The following is a 21,519-nucleotide window of genomic DNA, read 5'->3' as shown; positions in this document are numbered from 1 at the left end:
AAAGGCTCGGAGCAGCAGGCAGCAAAGAATCGCGTTCTGCTTCTCTCTTTCAAATGGTGTGGTTAAACATCAAACACAACTGCAGTTGCCGCGTGCATGCATTCCAGCTCACGCTTTTGTATGCATCCTTCCTGCATCGCTTCAGCAAAATCGATTTGCGTTCCGTTCCGGCTTCGGCTCGGTGATTATTGGTCGGAGGAAATTACTATTTGCACTTATCGAACGTATCGGGAGCCCAATTTTCGGTGCTATCATCGCCACCGGGTGGGACCGCCACTCTGCAACGATGCAAACGATGCTCCCAACCAAACTGAAATACTAATTGAGTAGCAACACGACCCGGTGGCGCATTTTGGTACTCCCGGAGGGCCTTACGGCGGAATTCGGTGTTTGGTGGTTGAAGCAAATTGCAAATCAGCGACCAACAATATTATTAGTCGATTTTTATCGCACCGTTCGAATTTGCCATTGTGTTCGGTGTTCTTAAGGGCGCCCCAGGGCTCGAGTGAACGGAGTTAATTAAAATACTCAAATAAATAATCAACGCCATTACACTTTCGAATCAGTTTCGAAGCCACGGTAACGACGCACACATAGCACGGCTTAGCTTCTGCATAACACTCATCATCATCATCAGCAGCAGTGACAGTGGCATCAGCAGCAGCAACATTATCATAATTATCATCATTAGCAACACCCCCCCGGGGGGGTGTTCATCCGTGGTCGCCCTGACTTCGGTTTTATGTTCCTCCTACAGACTTTGTATTTTCGTCACCACGATGATGACCACCACATGAAATTACATCTTTAACATTTGGGTTTAGCTTTTCTAGCGCCATCGTGAGGGTTACTGGAAATCGGTCTATCAAACACACACACACACACGCCTATTAACCCCTTTTCCTCAGCTGCTGCTCGGTGATTTTCCTCCATTAAGCTCCGTTTGTGATGTGTGTGTCGTGCTGAACACGCTCGTCTCACGCTCGTAGCAGTTGTGACCGCCGAAGGGAGCCGGGGCCGCCGTTTTTCTTGGCTGCCTTAGTACACCGCCCGCGCCTTAGGGACGCTCAGCTGCGGCAGTGCCAACGTCACTGTGATGCGGTCAGCGGCGCAGGCTAGCAAACTATCTTCGAAGCGCTTGCAGACTGAGGGGCACAAACGGGCTGATCAGCGATAGGTTGCGGTGGACCGCCGTCGTCAGTGCTACTGTGGCGACGAGTAGCGTAATCCAGTGCCCTGCGGCGGTCGCTCTCGGCAGTATCCTTGTTGCGCTCGATGATGTCACTGTAAGAGAGCCGAAGATGTGGAACATTAGGAATTGTGGTTTGTGGAATATTTGTAAAACAGCTAAACGCGATTGAGACCAAGCATTTGTACAACGTCAGAGTCATTTATAGGATTATATAGTTTGACACGTTCGTTCGTATTTTAAACATTACAAAACATATTTCTAGAACAATAATACACTTTTTGTTGTCAGTAAACAGTTGTCAGTTAATTTTTTACTCGGAGTTTTGTATTACTCGGAGAACCTAATTGAACAAGCATCAAATTAACGATCCTTTTAGCAGTTATAACTGAAGCAGTAATTACAAGAACTGATAGGCCTTTTGTTATAGAACTTTCCTTCTCCTTTACGTGACTGAGCGCCACACACTGCGCATGTTGTGCAATAGAATACAATCTGCAACGAAGCATAGCACATTCCTTTATCGGTTCAACGAACAAGTAATTGATAATTCTGGTTCATCAGTCAAAAGAGGGACCTTCTTTTAAGCCGCAGACACAAAAGAGGTCGATCCCCTGCAGTTCATGCGTGATTACATACTTTTTGTTTTGCTCCGAACCAACCAATCTAACCGCGGGGACATTTGTCCGAGGACATCTCGAGAGAACAACAACGCCGAAGGATCCCACCGTAACCGAATGGGTACCGAATTTGATTTTGTTCGATTAATCAATTAAACCCCATCCAAGATTCGTTTTTCATCCTGTTCTAGCCGGCGCGGCCCTTTTATCTCTATTCGGACACATTATCGCAGGGGGTAATATTCTCTGGGTTAGTAATTCTCTGGTACGGGGGACCTATCTTCCGGGAAATGGGCACTCTGACGACCGTTCCATCCCGTTCCCTGTGTGTTATACGCGCTGCTGTCTTATGCTTCTTTTTATGCCTTTTCAGCTCATCCTTTTTTATCTGTGCTAAAAATCTCTTTCCTCCTATTTTTCATGATCATGACACGCTTTTGTTCCCTCATCATTGTCCGGTGGCTTTGATTTAAATTTGGAACTTCTTCACAGAGCCAGCCAAAGGAGCGCCAGAGAGACAAAACGTCAAATGGGAAAAAAAAGTCATCGTAACAAGAGCAAAGGCCCGTGACCCGGTGATGAAATTTTTCATCCAACCGGTGCACCGGGGGTTGAGACCGGGAATCGGAACGACCCATCATGGGGCGCGGCTCCCGCGTTGTGTGCGCAACGAGCTCGCGCCCGCCTGCGACAATATGCGTCCGTTTTTCCGAAGAAAATCGAAAGAATGAAAAACAGAGGAAACAAACTCTAAGCAGTCACGAGGCCTCAGCCTCAGGAGTGATCGGACCACGGGCGCGCATGTTGAAGACATTCGACGAAGCGCCAAATCATCCTAATCAGATTGTGTCGGAAAAGCGTTATTCGGTTGATTAAGAGTGTATGCGTGTGTGCGCGCGCTTCACGGGGCTCCACCACCAAATGGATGAGTGCTTTCCCGGCCGCCGCCAGTGCTGGCGAATCCTAGCCATCCCCACGGAGTTCGGGGTTCGTTTGGCTCTCTCAGGAACTCCGGCCCATAGTGTACTGTGCACGCATGCCACTGTCGCTTTCGACCTCCGGCCGGCCAGCCACGTTTCGGGGCGTTCCGGGGCAGTCATCGTGTGATGAGGTTGTAACTTTTTCTTTCGCTCTCTGTCTGGCGCGCTCGGTGGACGGGGCGTCAGAGGGCGCAAGTAGGCTGGCCGATATGGTCCTGCTTGACATCCAACTCTCCCCCAGGGGGAGCTTCCCCGTACCTTGACGGACGGTGCTCAGTTCAAGCGGAACTAATATAATCCACTCGAATTGGCCCCAAATGTCCGTTTGATCATCCTTCCGGTCCGGCACACGAGGAGAGCCATCCCCGCCAAACCGGGGTGGGTCCCATTTCGCTGTCGGTTTCACCGCGCCGGAATGATAAATCAATTTTACCCTCCAACATCTTAAGAAGCTGGCCCTTGGCTGACCCCGGCTGGCCACCTAAGAAGAATGGGTGGGTTGAGTAAAGAACAGAAAAGAGAAAAGGAAAAACATACACCACAGCCTTTCGGTGAGGCCGAAGAACGTCATCAACTACCACAGGCACTCTGGTGATGCCGAGGGAGCCGTCTCTGGCCAGGGTCCGGAAAAACATCTGTTGATTAGCTTTCGAGCCAATTTCAGCCGGCCTCGGCCTCGGGAGCGACTGATGAAGCTCCTGGGAGTCACCGGGACAGCCTCTCCGTAGAATCCTTTCCGTGCGTCAGTATTTTTATCTCCAGGAAAACTCACTCCACAGACCGGCGGACCGGGGACGGTTCTAACAAAGCGCCGACGGCCGTCCTTAATGGTGGCGACGGCCATTAATCAAAGGCAGCGATAGTGCACGTCGATTTCGCTTTGCGTTCCCCTGATTGAGTTTTCTCTCCATTTCGCCCGTTCCGGTTCCGGCCGCTGCCCGGACCGGTGTCGCGCACAAGTCGGCGCAACGGCCTTTTTTTGTGTCCGTTCGAACGTGTGACCGGAAACACTCGGAAAAGCCGTCTCATTGTAGTGGGCCCCGGTAGCGGTGGCCAATAAGTGTTCGAACATTCATTCAAGGTGAATGTATGTTTTGTTTGAAATTTTTACTCGTTCTATTTTGGTCTAATCAGCGCCGCAGTATAATGAGAAGGAGAGCAGAGTAACAGGATGGCGCGCCCGGACGCGCTGCCGTTGGGAAATTTGTGTTCGCGAAAACGAAAACTTCATTAGGAGAGTGTGTTTGCCAATTTTCATTTTCCCCGAGAGTGGAAAGAACAATAGAATGACATCTACGCAGTTGTTTGTTGTTCTCTTTCAACGTTGGCTGCATTGGGCAGAGGCTCTCGTGTTATCGTGTTTATGTTGAATCCGTAAATAGTATTATACATGTTTAATGCATGAATTAAAGTTTCCAAAATCTAACGTTAAAGTACCAAAGTTAAGATTTAAAGTTGAATTAATAATAATGATGAACCAACAATCAAAACGTCAAAACGTATCAAACGTTATTAATGATCGGTTGATACAAACAATTAATTTCCAATTTGTCTGTGTTTTATTAACTGCAACCTTACATTTTCTTAGTATTGTACCGTTTGGATAGTTTTTGGATAATTAATAAAAGGTATTGTAATGGGAATCAAATTAAACCAATCATTGACAGATACTCTCACTCAGATAAAAAGATGTAAAACTATTCCTATCTCACCAACGGCACTGTCCAAAAACACGATGCATCCACCGATAAAAACCAATACATGCTATGTTCTATTGATTGCGGTTCAGTAGCTCGGGTCCGGAGTGAGACCCTACTGGCCATAAAATGGGAGCTGATCGGATCAAACCCACACAGTCGGCTGTACCTACCTCTGGCCGGTATCGGATCCCGCTGGGGCACGCCCAGCTCGAGTTCCGTGTACCGTTCGTAGAGCTTGCCGATGGTGGCGGTACATCGGAGCAGGAGCGCTCCGCCCGATCCCGAAGCTCCACCCAGCAGCCCCGGCATCAGGCCCGATCCGAAGTGCGAACTCTGGAGATGCAGTCGAAGCGTTAGGCTGCTGGAGATTAGGTTGTCCGTCGTGGTACGGGTGTCTTCGTGCGACGTGTAGACCTGTGTGTGGGCAGAAAGAAAAACACGCAAATGCGGAAATACGAACGAAATTAGTTCCATTTTTCATAACCCTTCGATACCTAACCGACCCGAAAAAAAACCAACCAACAAACAAAACAAACATTCTGATGAACGCTACCTGTAACTTCGGACCACTACTACCGGGAAAACCAAAACCTAATCAAAGTTTATGCGAAAATCGTTCGCCACCAACATACAACTTTTAGTGCACCCCTGAGATGGACGCAGCAGCAGCAGGCTTTATTCATAACCCATTGGCCGGCCGGGGCCCGAATGGCGGACTAAATAATGTAACGGCCTGCATATAAATAATATAGACGGGATCGGGTCCTTCGACCTTGGAGCCGCTTAGGGACACACGCGTGGCGGCACTGACAACTTCCGAGATTTATTGATCACTTTCTGGCCCCGATTCCTCTGCCGCCGTTCTTGGCCTGGCCCAACGCAAAGGTTAATGGTGAACTCCCCACCACGGTCGACCAGGCGAAGATTCTTCGGCTTCCGTTAACCTTCGATCGATCGATCAGACAGTCGAGTGGGTCTCAGAGTATGTGTGAGGTGATGGTAGCCCGAGTTGAGGAGCCCCTCAAGGAGCGGTCAGGAATGGGCAGTTTTAGAACAGAAACTTCTCAAGACAGTGGCGCTGGTCGAAGGCTGCCGATATGTTGCTTTTCCAAGTTTGTTCTTCGGCACCCATTCACAACTGCAAACAATAAACCGGAGGTGGCCTGAGAGAAGGCTCAAGACTACACAAACGTTGCGTCGATGGTAGACAGCCGGTATGTTAATGGTCGAGAATCACACACTTTTCGAATTGAAGTGTCGTTAGAACCGGGGAGTCGTAAGGTAAGCAAAAACCCCGCCCAAGCGGCCATCTGTGAGTCAGCTACAGTACAGCGCGTATGTACATTAGAGCTTTACTACGCTTTTCAGGTGGATCCCTTCTTTCCGCCGCACCCCGAACCCAGAGATCAGCCAGAGGAGCGCCGGATGTTTATTGCAATTTTATGTTTATCGGTCATGCTTGATAACGCCAACGGAAACGTTGCTGAAAAGAAGGATGTAGCACTTACGCCGGGTGATGGTCCCCGTTGTCCGGCTCCTGGGAGAGCGAGAGAGAGGCTCGAGGAAAACGCGAAGCTGCGGCGGGGGCAAGTGATGTAGTCATAAATGTCGCTGCTTTACGAGCTAGTGGCTCCGAAAACAAGCAATACCTAGTGGCCCTCCCCGCCACACAGCTGACAACCGTAACACGATAGCAAAAGGTTGACCATTTACTGTTGTTCCAGGCTGTGGGCTCTTTTTAGACCATGAAGGAGAGGTACAGTGTATGTGTTTCCTATCAGCCGTAAAATCTTTACAACGAGACCCGTTGGTGCCGCCGCCCCACCAGCCGTGAAGAAAGCGGCTCAGCAGTTGTGAGGACGATCCCGTGCGCCGTGTTGTCCCATTCCCATCACTAAATCATAAACTTGCTGATACTTTTTATAGCGGTTGATACCGGATATCGATCGGAACCTCGCAGTAGTAGCAGCAGCAGCAGCAGTCCCGTCACGACCCCTACCGGCCGACCCGGGAGGTGATTTCAGGAGAGCAGTAATTCCCAGCGAATGAAGCATTCGTTTTTTTTGGTTGCTCCTTTTTGACGTTTATCGGAGATTAAGAAGCAATATAAGCCGCTGGTTACACAGAATGCCCGATAAAAAAAAACGGTGGACCCACCTCAGTCATTGCTGTGCCGTGTGTTTGGCCGTGAAATGTCTGGTACTTTGAATGCAAATAAACACCGCACTTAGCCGTAAGCGCTCTGGGTGGGCAAAGAGGCATAGCACACGATGGTGGGGGTGATGATGGTAGAAGAAACATGCGCCAACAACGGCCAGCTGCTTTATGCTTCGTACGCGCCCCATTAATTTTCAGCCCAAGGATTGCGCTGTTTACCTTCGAAACTGTAATATTGGACCGGTGGATTAGGAATTCGGCGAAGGGGGCGGGGAGAATGGACCTGACAGGAGCGCCTAAGCCAAGCCGAGATGCTGTCGATACTGGAGAAGCAACTTTGTTCATTAACGGCACCATCACCCGAGCCGAACCGAAGGTGAAGTCTCTAATGTATCGCATTTCAGTGGAGGCTCCAAAGCACCAAAGGCTACACGCTACCCAGTGTTACAAAGTTACAAGAAGTTTACCAAGCTCCGTCCTTCCCGAGAGAGTGGTCCGGGCACTCCGTAGTAAATCATGTTTGTTTCTAACCGTCAGCTACAAAAACAATAACCATGTAGTGTTGCGCCATCGAGAAAGCGCAGGTCCGAACACAATTACAGTCCGAGAGGGTCGCTCTTGCCCGGAATTTTGGCCGAGATTCTCCATCATCCAGGAAGCTGTTGCGCCTCCGTTCGTTTGAACGTAAAACTGGAATCACTTCACCACAGCGGGATCGTAGGTGAGCTGCTGTTGCCGGGCGTCCAGTGCACTCTCTCTCTCTAACTTACTTTCACTTAGCTCCAGAGCATAGTGTTTTGCATGAAAAATCGGTGTTTCCGGATTTGCAAGCTGAGGCATAACGACGATTCCTTCGCAGCCCAGGAGTAGTTTTGTTTCGCTGTAGCTGTGTGTGCAGCGGGGCTTCACGAACCCGACGCGAATTGTGAAGCCCCGTCAAAGCGAATACTTTGTCCGATGAAATGTGCCAGCGCCAGAAATTGGGACGTTAATTGAAAGTTGAGTTGCACATTGTGGAAGCCCCAAGTCAGCTTTCGTTTACATGAAAAATTAACACACCGGGGAAAGGTTTGTACTGTCTAAAATTCTCATACTCCTTGAGTCAGCCCGCCCCTACCGGGTAGTAAGGTCACTGCAAGAATGTGGTGGGGTTCACTTTTCGAGCACGGGGTATCGAAAGTAATGAACGGTGCGCCTTGGGGAGGCGCGGCTCTGGCTCGTGCAACAACGTGTGCCGCATCACCTACAATCAAGGTATGCGCACGGTTTTTGTCAGGACTTCCCCGTGCCATCCTCCCGTACTCGCGGCGCGTGGCTCAAAAGTGCTTTTGTTCATGTAATTCAATTTTGTGAATACATTTCCCGGGCAGCTCGCCCCAGTCGCTTCTGCAGCAAAATTCCGGTCGTTTGAGAAATGGTGAAGATTTAAAAAGGGCACCATACAGCCCCGAACCGACACACCCGCGGGCGGGGGTGGCTGACGATGGTGATGCAGGTGACGATAAATTAAACGCGGCAAGTGTGAGCAGTCACAGAGATGATGCACTTTGTGCAGTACCGAACGGGACGCGCGCGCGCGCGGGCCAAGTTTGCGCATAATTAGCGCACGGATCCGAAGGGCAGATACCTTCACGGGGCCCGTCACACGGCCACGGCAGGTCATGAGCATCGCGTAGGGCAACTTTTCGTGTGCAATTTAAGTTGATTCCAGATTTTCTGCGGCCCCTGGAGTTTCGAGCGGTTCCTGGAGGCGGCGAATTACGATGTCAGGAGGCACATCTCCGCGGGCTGATGATGCCGACGCTTCAAACGCAACTTTGGTCTACCATCACGGTGGTCGCCGTGCACCGGGGAGTTGAGATTGTCGCCTGGAGGCGCGCACGAGCACAGGCAGCCTCGATTCACCTCGGCGTCGGTGGCAAACGCTTGGCGGCCACACACGAGAGAGCTTGAAAGTAATTTAATATCTGCTCGCCACGCGTTCCGTTGGCCTTTTTTCGTCCTGGTCCTCTGTGTTTTTTTGGGGTGTAGGAATAAATTGTCCAAACCACCACACACACCACCGTTTACCGCACATTCAATTTACGCTGGACATATTTTTCCGCCACTTTTCCGGCCACTACCAACACGGTGGTGGTGGACACGCGGCACAGGTTGATTGTCGTAGGGTGGTGAAAAGTTTTTCGGGAGGCGAATAGACCCGCCGAAAACCATTAGTCCGGGCCCTCTGGTCGGGTGTGGGCTGGGTGGAGGGGATTTTAATATTTTTCTGACCTCTTGTGTGTGTGTGTGTGAGGAAAATGATGAGAAACGATGAACGCGAGCGAGACGAGTCGATGGCCCACTGGGCCGGTATCATACAACCTGGTGCGCGCCTCGGGAGACTTCATAAATGTATGTGGCCTCGTAATTGATATAGAAAGTTTTCTCGCCACCTCAAAGGGCGCAATGGGGTTGTCCCCGGCTGCCCGATTCCGGTGGCCAATTTACGTTGGGCCGCCGTGATTAAGAGCTACTACTGTGGGTTGCGAATCGAGAAGAAGAGTTGGTGGTCCTAGTTAGTTGTCCCCCTCCGGTTGTCGGCTTCGATCTCCGTGCGAGGAAAATGTAAATTGGAGCCGACCGTTCATGTGAGCGGAAAATTACAGTTTGGTAAATGTTTGCGCTTTTGGGCAATTTCTAGTTCTTGTGCGACGGTGCCCATAGTGCAATCAGAAGTGCAAACAATTTAGGTAATGCCATAAAGATATGAATTCATTATTGCTCGAAATTGTTCTATTTATTTCATTCATTTGTTTTTTATTCATTTATTCGTTTAATAATTTTTTCACTTATTCATGAAGTGTGCAAATCGAAAAAATCGCAGTGTGCAAGTCGAAGGAACAAATAAATATACTTCATTTACAGTTAGAAGCTCACAAACTTTTCTAATGTTAGGCCAACCACAGCGAGGCATATTTTTCAGAAACTTCGAGGGAACCTAAACATGAAATCGCCCTTACAAATACAAAGCTTACTACACAAATTAATCTTTCGTCACAAAGATTAATTTTGGCACATCAGCGTAATTAAATCCACAGAATGTGGCAAAACCTTACAGATTTTTAAGGTAGTACCAGAAACGTTTCTTAGTTTACGTCTTTTAAAGATTTAACCCTTTTAAAACTAACGCAGCTGGTGAGTCGAACGTTGAGTTCGACACCTTGTTCATAAAAATTACACTCCAAAAGGATGCCATTTCAAGGAACCGTAGCGGCTAGCAATCAATGTCAAGCGATGAAAAAGACAAGGATTTTTTACTTGATTTAGTTTATAAACTCGTAGTCTCCGTGTATTTCTCGACGCAGCATTCAGATCAATCGTAAAACACGACGGATCAATCTTTCACAGCTTTGGCTTTTAAGACTACGATTGGCGTTTGAATTCTATGATCTACTGTTATTCACGTTTCTCACTTTATTTTAGTGAGGAAAACGCCACATTCGCACTCCAACACATCAAAAAGCTCTAACTGACACCGCATTCCCGGGTAACTGCATCGCACCGCAATATAAACCAGAAAGCACATCAGATAAATAAGAGCATATCATGCACATGCATGATTATAGTAATGACGAGTGTGTATGAAGAACTGAAACCATCTATTGCCCGGTTACGATCGCAAACAACTCCATTAAACTCCATCACTACACGTTAACATCCACCACCACACCAACACATACCGTTCGCGGAAAGGCCAAGTGAACAATAGAATTTTTATGGCCCCTCTCAAGTACCCGCCCGCGGTCCAATTTCCAATAATGCACTTAAGTGGGTGACAAATAATTCACACCAAGTTTCTTTCTATTCACAGTTCGCCTTTTTTTTGTTTTGAACGAAACCAAAAAAAAAAAATCCGGTCATAGCATAAGCCACGGCAATCAACGCAGCTTCAACCGGAGAGGAGCTCGCTCCGAGAAAGCGAAAAGAAAAATAGACGGAAGTGGACGGAAAACCACTCACCCGATGGGACCCCCGTCTCGCTCTCCCCGAAATGGCGCGTAATTGGCCCAATATTAAAATTTACTCAATGGAATGCAAATTTGTCCCCCTGCTGTTGCTCGCTTCGCCTAGTTCTCTTCTTGATTCCCGGAACCCAGGAGCCGTCCACAGCCAGCGGCGTCGCATTCCACAGCTTCCGTGGGCCAAACAATTGGCATTCACACCAGGCCAGTGCCAGCCCCAGTTGCCCGCAAAAAGCCGACGTCCGAAGCGACAGCCTCGGGTGCTGGTGGTGCTGCGCTGTCGGTTTGCGATGCGACGTTTTTCCGACTGTTTTCCGAAATTATGCAGGCCACTTTTCCTTTCGCGGCACAGCCAGCAGCCACCATATCCGCGCACCGGCAGCCACCGCGAGAGTTCCAGTGTCTCCGGCGTGAAACGTAGGACGGAAAAACAAAGCGAGGAAAAGCGGAAAAGAGCAGAAATGTTGCCGAAAAGCCCAAACCATCCACAAAGCCAAATGAAGATGGATAAAGCGTGGTGTCGTCGTTGGGCGCGGCAAACACTTGCCTTCATTATTTCTGCTCCACCCTTGGTTCGTTGCTCGTCCTTGGCGTCCCCGTCTCATTTCCGTCAGTCTATGCGCCCCGGTGTGTGTGTGTGTGTGTGTTTGGCGTTTGTCTGGCAACGAAAACATGGACCAGTGGAGCCGAGCGTCATTACTACACAACACTGGCGCTATGGGAAGTCCTTTTACGTACCCGGAGGCCCGAAGGAGGAGGATCCCTTGACCGGGACCTTCACTTACTCGCGCTTTATTCGGCGAATAAATGATTATTGTTGTTATACCGTTGTACCGAAACAATGGAGGTTCGCGATTTATGCGCCCCACCGTCGAGAGAAGCCCGCAACCGGAATGAGCTCGACCTCCGGTTCACCTCGGGGTTTTGGGTGCCCAATAACTTTAAAGCTGGGTTCGGTGCGTCGAAGGTATTGCCGAACGGTCCACCACCAAAGGAACCGTTTCCGCCGTCGGTAAGGGTCCTTACGGGGATAATGTTTAGCAGGCACTCGCGCCCGGCCCCGACACTCACTCGTTGCTCGGTGTCCCCTGGATTATGTTTTCGATGAAGGAGCGAGCCAACCAAAACGGTGGGGCTTCGAAAGCCGAAGGTCGAAAGATGACATTCGGTAGGTGGCTATTTTCCGTCCCTATTCATCATCAAGCAGTCCATTCTTGCCTCTTGCCCATGCTGGCTGCTGCCCCCGCCATGAGTTGGTACTTTTTCCGCGCTTTCTCCGATGGCCACGAGCTTCGGTTTGCTTTTTGTCACCATGGCCGCCAGGGCTACTGGACCGGCATAATGAGACAGGGCGGCCGGCCGTGTGACTTGATTTAGTAATAAATGGAGACGCATGGTACTTTTCAGCGCGCGCACGTGAACCGACCCGTGAACCGACCCGCGAAGAGGAAATTGATTCGAAACTCCGGAAAACCCGTGGAAAGAAAAACACAAACTTCCACCGGGCCAACAATAGCACGGGCCCGGGCAATCTGCGAAACAAATCTGTCTTTATCCGCCAGGACACCCACCGACGGGGACGGTGACGGTGGAGCGGGTGAAGCGCGAAGCACGCTTGCCAGCGCCGACTTATTCTCGCATAATAACGCCACACCGAGAGAGAGAGAGTGAAGTGGTGTCATTTTACGGGACAATAATTGCGTTGATATTGGAATTAACAAGCGAGGGAGACTCAATTTGGGCGACACCAGGCGACACAGTTCACGAGAGTTGAAGTTCTTTTGTCGGCACACGGCGACTGCCTGTCGGAGTGTGGGAGTGGCCCACAGAAGTTAGGAAGTTCCGCGAAATCGACGATAGTCGTCTTAGGAATCGTGTTTTTCGACCCCTCAAACCTGAAAAGCCGACCTTCCGGAAGAGGGCGCGAAATGGAATTAGATAGCGGATTGGGGCGATTTGCTGGAGATGACGGTGAAACCAGAACAAAAAAATAACAACAGGCTCATCCAAACTCTCATTCCCTCGCCCTGTTTGAAGTCCAATATAAATTCTCATCAAAGCAGTCCATCAGAATCCGTAGGAAAACACGATGGCGTGTACAAGTGGGCGCCCTTTTTGTTTAAATAACTCACTGAAAAGTCCTTGACAGTGAGAACTTCACATTGCCTCGGCTAATGGACAATCCTCAAAATATCAAGCAGGAATCTCAAAATATAATAACAAAGATTAATGAATTCTTTGAATTGAATCGACGGTGAAGGGCATGCTCGATGGTGACGATATAGTCCTTGAACTGTACCGTAGAACATCTTGCACACAGGTCAGTTCTTCTATTTTTATTGTCGTCCATTACACGGTGTGTGAAAACATGTGCAACAATTCAGATATTAAATGCTCAAGTTCTAGGGTGAGTTTACGGAATACAGCCAAATATTTGTGACACACACGCGCGCGCGACACCAGCCAGAATGTCAGCGGAAGAAAGATATATGTGCTGCATTTGGCCTACGTAAACCCCGACCGAACGGGGGCGGGGGGCGTGTAACGGGGGTCCATTACGGTCGTCCATACATTGAGCTGAACGGGTCCGGGGCACGGGACATTCTGTCAAGTTGAATAACAGCTCGATACAGAAATAGGCAACAATAACAGCGACGAGCGCCGCACACAGACACTATTTGCAGCAACAACCTCGTAACACAGCGTGATGCTGGTGGCCGCCTCGTTGCACCGGAAACGCACACTATTAAGCGGTTACATCCTAGCTAATGGGCTTTTTGCGGGGTCCACACGGCAACCGAGCACGCGCTTGCCGGAAGAACGTTCTCGGCCCCAAAACAAGCAGCGCACGTTTGCATAACACCACGTCCGTTCGTCCGTCCGTGTGTTGTAGAGAGAGTGTCGCCTGCCAAGGACATTGTGGTGAAACTTCCGCCTCGTTCGCGCGCTGCAGCGGTCGGTGCACGAGAACAATAGGTGGGTTGGCTCCCGCTGGCCAAGCACGAACGACGATGCGAACGGGACGCGTGAAAACATACGGACCATGGGCGCGCGGTGATCTGCATACACATGGCCGAGCGGGGACGGGTTTGCGGCAGACTGTTGCTTCATTGTGTGTGTGAATCATCAAGACTAGAAGTGCATCAAGTGCACCACGGGCGTGTGTAAGAGCATTGGCGACGTGCGGACAAGAAAAGCCTATCCTGGTGGCAAGAAATTCAATTCAGCACCGTGAAGAAAGCCCTTTTGAATGGGCACCAGAGTATACCAGTGTGACGACGTGGTACGCGTGCAGGTTAATCGACACCGAAGTGCTTGGGTTCCTTGTATCACGCAATGACAGGACACCCGCAGCACGGGAAGGAAGTCCGGGGCAACTGTTGCATCGTTTCCACTCCGGTTGGCAGGAATAGAGAGTGGGCTCTGTATAAGAGGAAGTCCGCAAGTGGAAACCCCCCTTCAGACAGAACCCACAGTGACACGATAGATACGAAGTAGGACTAAAGATATGCAGCACAAAAAAGACGAGTTCCAAAGAAACGTAGCGCAGTCGAGGGAACTTTGCTCATTTATGTGTCATGATGTATTCTGAATTGATCCTTTTTCTGCCGTACCCATTTGGGGGTTGGTCAACGGAGCCCGGAGGTGTCCCGGAAAGACTGCTCACTTTGAAAGTGTCACCCCGAGAGCGAGGGTTGAGATAGCTCAGTAGAAGAAAAGTTTCGTGTCAAACTAAGAAAATTACACATAGTTTAATTTATGAACACGAAGACACACCTCACCGGAGCATAAGCATAGGCTCACGTTTCTGCCATAAAAATACATTCGTTTTTCTGACATTGGCTTTTCTTTCCACAGCCTAGCTCATTTCATCCACAGACTTGCTCCGAGTCGGACATTTTGCTTGTGGCCGACTCCTACACATTTATTTGCATTAAAAAGAGTGCACACTTTGAGCACCGTCGCCGTCGTTCCCAGATACGTTTGCCGGGCTTTGCTGTGATTTGTGTTTCGTTTTTCACTTTGCATCGCACCATTCTCAACACCATTTGCACCATTTACTAGTGTTGTGGTGGAGTGTTGTGATTGCAGGTTATGAGCGAAACAATACCAGCAAAATAAGGACAAAACCATACGCGGGTGAATCAAAGAATGGTCGACGAAAGTACGTCGTTCGCGTTCATGGCGGTTGTGAAGCGCAAGCAAGCGAGTACCGCGTCGTGCTTTGAGGCAAATGATTGTTTCTGAAGAGCTTTGTACTACTTTGTGCTTGTGTGCAGTGTACACGGAACCCTTGAACGCGTTTGCCTGCCGCCGACGACCGCGGCGGCACACAAGAGGGTGGTTATGTGTCAAAAGGGTGACGCAAAGTCGCGCCCAGCCGTGAACTTGATGTGAAAAATGTGTCCCACGAGTAGATTGGTGGAAAACACGGACGGCTCGACACTTCCACACTCCGTTGGAAAGGTGGGAAGGAAAGTGGGCTTAAATTGTTGGAAAAGAAAAGCGAGAGAAAACAATACCAGACACGCTGCTTGTGGGAAAATAAGGCGATGCTCGGCGATTGAAACGTTCAGCTGCGAACAGAAGAAGTAATCGTCCCGCCCTCAGACACGTCCCCGGGAGGAAGTCGGGCGGTCAAGGAAGGACGGAGAAACCCACGTCCCCCCGACGGATGATTTATGAAAAATTTCAAACTAACAAACCCGACAGACATCTTTCAGCAGCTTTGCGTGCTGATGCGTCGTTGTTACGACTTTTCCTTCATTCGCCTGCGGTAAGCTTCTACGTGGACGTCGGAAAGGAACGACCCACCGACCGACCGACCGACCGACTGACTGACTGACTGACTGACTGGCTGACTGGCTGATGGATGGATAGTTAAGAACGAATTTCCTGGCCAACTTTCTCCGCCGTCGTTTACACTGCGAGCGCGCCCCCCCATTTTGGAAGGCTTCAAGCGAGAGATTTAGTCCCGCCCGTCAGAGCTCCGGTGCGTGGCGAAAGTTTTGCGGCTAATGATTTGTAAAACGGAGCGCCATCGTAAACGGGATGAAACGGCGGACGCCGGCGGATATCGTTTGGGGAACCGACGAGCGTTCGCTTCTCGTTCGAAAAATGGTTTGTTTCGGTGGGAATCTCCTTTTTAACCAGAGTGATCGAACCACAACGGGAGTTTTGGCTTACGATGTCTGCGGGTTACTGGAAGTTATGATCTGTTTCAAATGAAACTTCATCTTGATACAACCAGCGCACAACCAGTACCCGTCCGAAAATATTTCCCTCCGTTGAGTTTCAACAAATAACAAATCCTACTGATAAAAACATTAAGAAGCTTTCTCTACATTATGGAGGTTGTATTTGTTTTTATTAACATTAGAAGATAAAGATTTTTTTAAATTTCACAAACATTTCCGTTGTTAAGAATGTGATACGTCGTTTATTGTACTCGTCATGGAAAAAAGAAAGCCACACTGAGTCACAAAGGACTGACACACGGCACAGGCCTAGGCTAAAGTGGCCTAAGGCTTCCGTTTAAGAGCAAACCAATCGTGAAACGTGACACTGCTGTGCGTATGTTTGACGCGGTTAAAGCCCCTACCGCCTTAGCCTCGAGAATTCAAACATAATATAGGATGTTTTAAGCAGTTGCTACTGACTTTTATCTCCGGCGAACGACGCTGGAATAAAAATTAGCAAAACACACATGAGATGTCTTCTCTGTGGCCCCTCTCTGAGGCTGCGAAGCAAGAGGAGCGCGCACTAGATCTGCCTATGCTGCGAACAGAAGCAGTGAAGCAGGTTTTGCCGAGCTTGCCGATGTATTTGTCAAGGCTAATTTGACGTGGTGACAGTTCTGGCACAAAAGAAACGCATGGCCATGAATCAGTGTTTGCGATGGAAACAACGGCAGGGTGTATTTTTTGGTTCCTAGTATCCGAGTAGAATTTCAGGTCTGATAGGTAGTGTGAAAAAAATGAAGAGAGAAACACAACAATGCACAGTGTTTCAGGCGCAAGCAACCGCGTGAAGGACGTGTTTCGGTGCTGCTGTCAAGGTTGGCAAATTGAATCTGTCAAACACGACAGGCAACGTGTTAATCGTCTAGAGATCAAACAGCACTAACGAAGAATGAACGCTTCGAATCTGGAATGGCGGCTGTTTTACCGCCAGTACCGGGTTGTGGCGCTGGCTTGTGTTGCTTTATTTATTCTCAGAAACAATATCTGGCCTTTTTTCCAATAACTTTCAGCACCGGAGCACGCGCGCACGCACTGGAAACGATTCCGACTATTGCCTATTGATTCTGTCTACTTGTACATTCAAGCAAATTGTAGGGAAAAATATTGTTTCAAAATCTACTTTATTCGCACCCGTAAGTTGCCAGCCACGTGAAATAAGCCAACAAAAAAGAAGCGTCGACGGCGAAAAAGGAACCATAATTTTCACTGCGGATGCACTTTTTCTAGTGCCACCTTTTTTGTGCTTTTCCTGCCCGGAAACAGCAACTCGAAAAATACAAACATACCCAACACCGCGGCTCAGCATTTCCCAGCCAAACGGGCGACGAGAAAATGGCCAAATTGGAAAGCCTTTGCAGTGACAATTGCGCAAGAAAGCCGCCACAGAAAAATAAAAAAGGGGAAACCAAAACCACTCGCAAACTTATCTTTTCCGAAAATCAGCAAAAAGCCAGAAACTTTCGTAATTGCTAATTTATAGTGTAGCATAAAGAGAGCCCCCGACCGACACCGACCGTGAATTAATGGCCACCGGTGCCTGCCGCGGCGGTGCAGTGGAGACTTTTCTATCCGGTTCGGCATCCGCCAGCCATTCCGCCAGGAGAGAGGAAGTGATGCTGACTTTAAAACACTCACAATTACAGTTGGGGTCCCTATTAGAGAAGGAGCGGCGACCCAAAGGTGGGGGGTCCATGCAACGGACGCTGGAACTGCTGAAGTCCGCGGTGGTGGCCTTCTCGACCGCAGCGCTTCTGTAAGCCAACAAAAAAGGATATTTCGTCTGCCTAAAGGGTTCGGGATTTTTTGCCCGATTTAGCCGTTTCTTTGCATTAACTACAACTTAAAAAGAAGTAATTACTTAACGGAGCAAAACACTCACAAAAGTTCCACCTAGCGTGACTAACAGTAATAGCGGAAGCCACTTGAGACACGTCATCCTTCTTGGCACCTTTTGCTTCGGAAAGTTCACAAACAAGGGACAATATCTGTCCAATCGTAGCGCAATGTCGTAGCAAGTAAATAAGTAATAAATTGTTTATTAATCGAAAAACAAATATTTCAAAGTTAGACAGCAATTTAAATTTTAAATATAACTCATTGGTTCTACACAGTTGTTAACCTTAAAATCTGTGGGAACTGAGATTGTGTGAAAGTACACAACCTGGTACCTGATTCATATACTAAATGCAGTTTTATTCTTTAAACGAACTCCTTTCTTGGCGTTGTGTAGCGCTTTAGGAAGAGAGTGTGCCAGCGCAAGGCTTTATCTGGGCCGCTCAGTAATTTGATCTTCGTCCGGGATGTAATTTTCTCTCGAGACCCTTTGTAAGCTCACCTGTCTGTTTGTGGAACGTGTCGGCAATGTATCGTGCGCAGCCCTCACTGCAGATTCGGCGGCTTCCGTTTTGGGTCGAAGTCGGTAATGAGATTTTTCGGTTCGTTATTCCCAGCGGCGGGTCACTGCGTTAGATTACACACACCGAACCGTCTCTCGCTTGTGAGGTGTGAAGCTGTTTAAATTCACTTCTTCTTCTGGGCGAGTCGGGCCGGCCTGAAAGCTTCACCGTGGGCCAGCAGCCATACGTAACTGCACGGCCGATGCTTATCGTGCGGCGATTTAGGGACAGTATTTACTGATGAAAATATAGTTGAAATGACACTAGCAGAGCTCGGCCTAATAAAACCGTGACCACGGCGCGCCCATGCGGCACGTCGTGACACGGGCTGTTGTATATTATTCAGATGTATATTCGCCCCAGCGTAACAATGGACGCTAAAAACCACTCCAACGTAGTGCCCTTCGGAAAACCGGCTCCCAGGCACCAAGTAGAAAGGAGCGATAGGACACAATGGCCTGTAAACGGTGTTTTCAATCAGGTCTATCAGGGGACTTGTTGTAGCGAAACAAAAGTGTGCTGGATTTTCAATCACCGTTGCGGTAGTAACTATTCGGGCCACACACGCATTTCACAGGCCCAGGCAAGTGAAATTTTAGTTTCGGCAAGGTTTCGCCGGGCTTTTAAGCTACGAGAGCGCAGCGCACGCAGCAGCTTAACAGACACCAACAGGCGTCGTCGTCGAATGCTGCGCGCATAGATACAGGGCGGAAAGTTAAACACTGGCACACCTTGAAGCACCGAGAGACCCCTTTATACCGCAGGGACAGGATATACAGAGGACGGACTAGTCGTTAAATGCTTAGCGAGTCTGGGAAACTATTGAATAGATGGTTAGCGCTATTCGCGAACCTATTCACTCCGAAGAAATGCCATTCATGTGTGCTGGCAATGTAGGATTAAGCACATTATAAAGTCCCAGACTGGCTGCGAGCGTCACGATGCGAAGCCTTACGATCGAAGCGTTTTGCGCTCAATCTTCTGCTCAATTACAATACAGGGAAGCACATAAATGCTGCTTGTAAAGTTCACAGACGAATGTATAAAAAAATTTTCGAATAACGAGTTTCTGCTGGCGCCTGTACGCCTGTACAAGGTTTGTGTGTATTATACGAATTTTGTATTGAAAAAATTGAAAAACTTTAAATGTATTAGCATTTGCCCAAAAATTAAATATAAATTGATACATAAAACAAAACTTTTGGTTGTTTAATTTAAAAATAAAATGGGTTTCTAAGCCTGTTCTGTATAGTGCCACCTCAGAACTGGTCAATAAAAAGCATTAAACACGGAATCTATTGGCAAACAGTCTGCCACCTCCTGTCAGCCATTCGGTCAACTGTATGTGTGTCCGCCCCGCCGCCACAGTTTGCATAAATGTCAGTAAAATTTATTTATTAGAAGCGACAAGTACCACTACTTAAACCGGGCTTTGGCAGCTTCAATATCAATGAACGCTGTCATCGTGGAAGCGATCGCCACTTCTCGCCTTCCCGAAAGGTGGGACGGCGCACAACAAACAGGAAACGCATAAATTTCATCTTCGCCATTAAACCCGAACCCGAAGTGCTCCGTTCGGCTAGGGCCGATTCGGCATTGTTGGCATCGCTGAAGTCCTCCCAGGCGTCGGTTTATTTCAGTTGCGACCGGAAGCGTGCACCAATTCCCTGGGCTCTGTCCAACGTCATCATCTTGCGCTTTGCAATCCTTACGGAAGAAAGCTTTACTTTAGAACGACTTCGCCCCGGTCCGCTGAGCTGCGACCACTGATTGCTATTCATCAAATCAAATGGCTGACGTTCTGAGGTTCCATTTCTTTCTTCGCCGCGATGATTATGAGAAAAACTACGGTCCTAGTTGCTTGGCCACTATCCTTATGCTCCCTGCCAAAGTCAAAGTACACCGAAGCCTAGTGACGAACGGACGCGATATAGGGGTGCTGTTATGCAAATTACTTTGTTCAGCAGTATCTTGAAGCTCTGCATCATAAAGAGGTACATAGATCTTGCAATTGGTTTAAAAACTAATAACACTGCTACTTCAACTTAGTGGACGCTTAATAACAAACCAACAAAATACGATAGAAAATAAAATTGAATAAAAAAAATATGGATGGAATGCCGCTTTTTCAAGGTTCCTTCAAAATTTACTATTTCTTACCACTTTATACAGTGGTAGAGATTCGTTTGGCCGAAGTAAGTTTTTTCCATTTTATTCAATAGTTAAAGATGTTTGGTCATTTTTAAAAAATCTAGTGTTGTATTTCATTACTCTTTATCATAATTCACAACGAAATCAAAAAACAAAAATCAATTTTGGTAAATATTAAGGAAAACGACAATTTTGGCCTAGAAATTCGTTTGGCCGAACTCTTCAAAAATAGTTTTTACAGAGAAGTTTTACGATGCTAGTCAAAAGTTAGTAACTGGTATGACTACCTCTGCTTTTAATTACTTCAAAAATGCGGTTTGGCATTGACTCACACAATTTTTGTAGAGTTTGTATGTCAATATTGGTCCAACACTCTTGAATACTTGCTCGTAAAGTAGCAATGTCGTTAAATTGACGTCCATTTGCATAAACCCGTCTAGCTAATATCGCCCAAAGATTCTCCATGGGATTACAATCTGGACTGCAGGCCGGCCATTCGAGTAACGGAATGTTTTTATCTTGAAACCAAGCCTTCGATTGCTTGGAAATGTGGATCGATGCATTGTCTTGCTGGTATATGAAGTCCTCATGGCCATCAATTTCAAGGTAGGGAATTAAAACGTCTTCCAGTAGGTCTTGGTACATTTCCGAGTTCATTCGGGTTGAGATAAAACAAATAGGAAGCTTCGAATGGTATGAGAATGCTGCCCACACCATCAAACTTCCACCTCCAAAATTTCGCTTGGATCGCACGATGTTTTTTTTGTTTATGTCATGCCAATAACAGCTATAGCAGTCTGGGCCATCTAGATTAAACTTTTTTTCGTCCGAAAATATCACATTTTGCCATTCTTTCTCCCATTTCATGTACTTTCTGGCAAATTTTAGGCGGTTCTCCTTATGGGTCGAATTAAGCTTAGGTTTTCCTTTCAGTTTTTTCCATCTGATGTTCGTAGAGTCATTAAGGATCTGTGCAATATGCCTAATTGTTACTGGGACATCAAGTTTTTCTTTAATTTCCCTACATGATAAGTTGTTAGTGGCTGCTTCATGCCTTATTTGCCCTTTCAAGCGTAGGG

At 48.1% G+C, this 21,519-nt stretch overlaps 1 protein-coding gene across 1 annotated transcript in view; it reads right to left on the bottom strand.

Annotated features, from left to right (window-relative positions):
- Positions 1-1,123: 1,123 nt before the first annotated feature.
- LOC128270218 (uncharacterized) overlaps positions 1,124-21,519 on the bottom strand; it is an 84,537-nt gene continuing 64,141 nt past the window's right edge. The window contains exons 6-7 of the mRNA XM_053007620.1: positions 4,660-4,903; positions 1,124-1,284 (exon numbers count right to left, since the gene is read on the bottom strand). Of these exons, the coding sequence (XP_052863580.1) occupies positions 1,124-1,284; positions 4,660-4,903 (405 nt within the window). The remainder of the gene's footprint in view (positions 1,285-4,659; positions 4,904-21,519) is intronic.

This window comes from Anopheles cruzii, chromosome 3 (genome assembly GCF_943734635.1).
Source record: "Anopheles cruzii chromosome 3, idAnoCruzAS_RS32_06, whole genome shotgun sequence".
Classification (NCBI taxonomy): domain Eukaryota; kingdom Metazoa; phylum Arthropoda; class Insecta; order Diptera; family Culicidae; genus Anopheles; species Anopheles cruzii.
The sequence above is the reverse complement of the archived record's forward strand: the minus strand, read 5'-3'. Positions and strand labels throughout refer to the sequence as shown.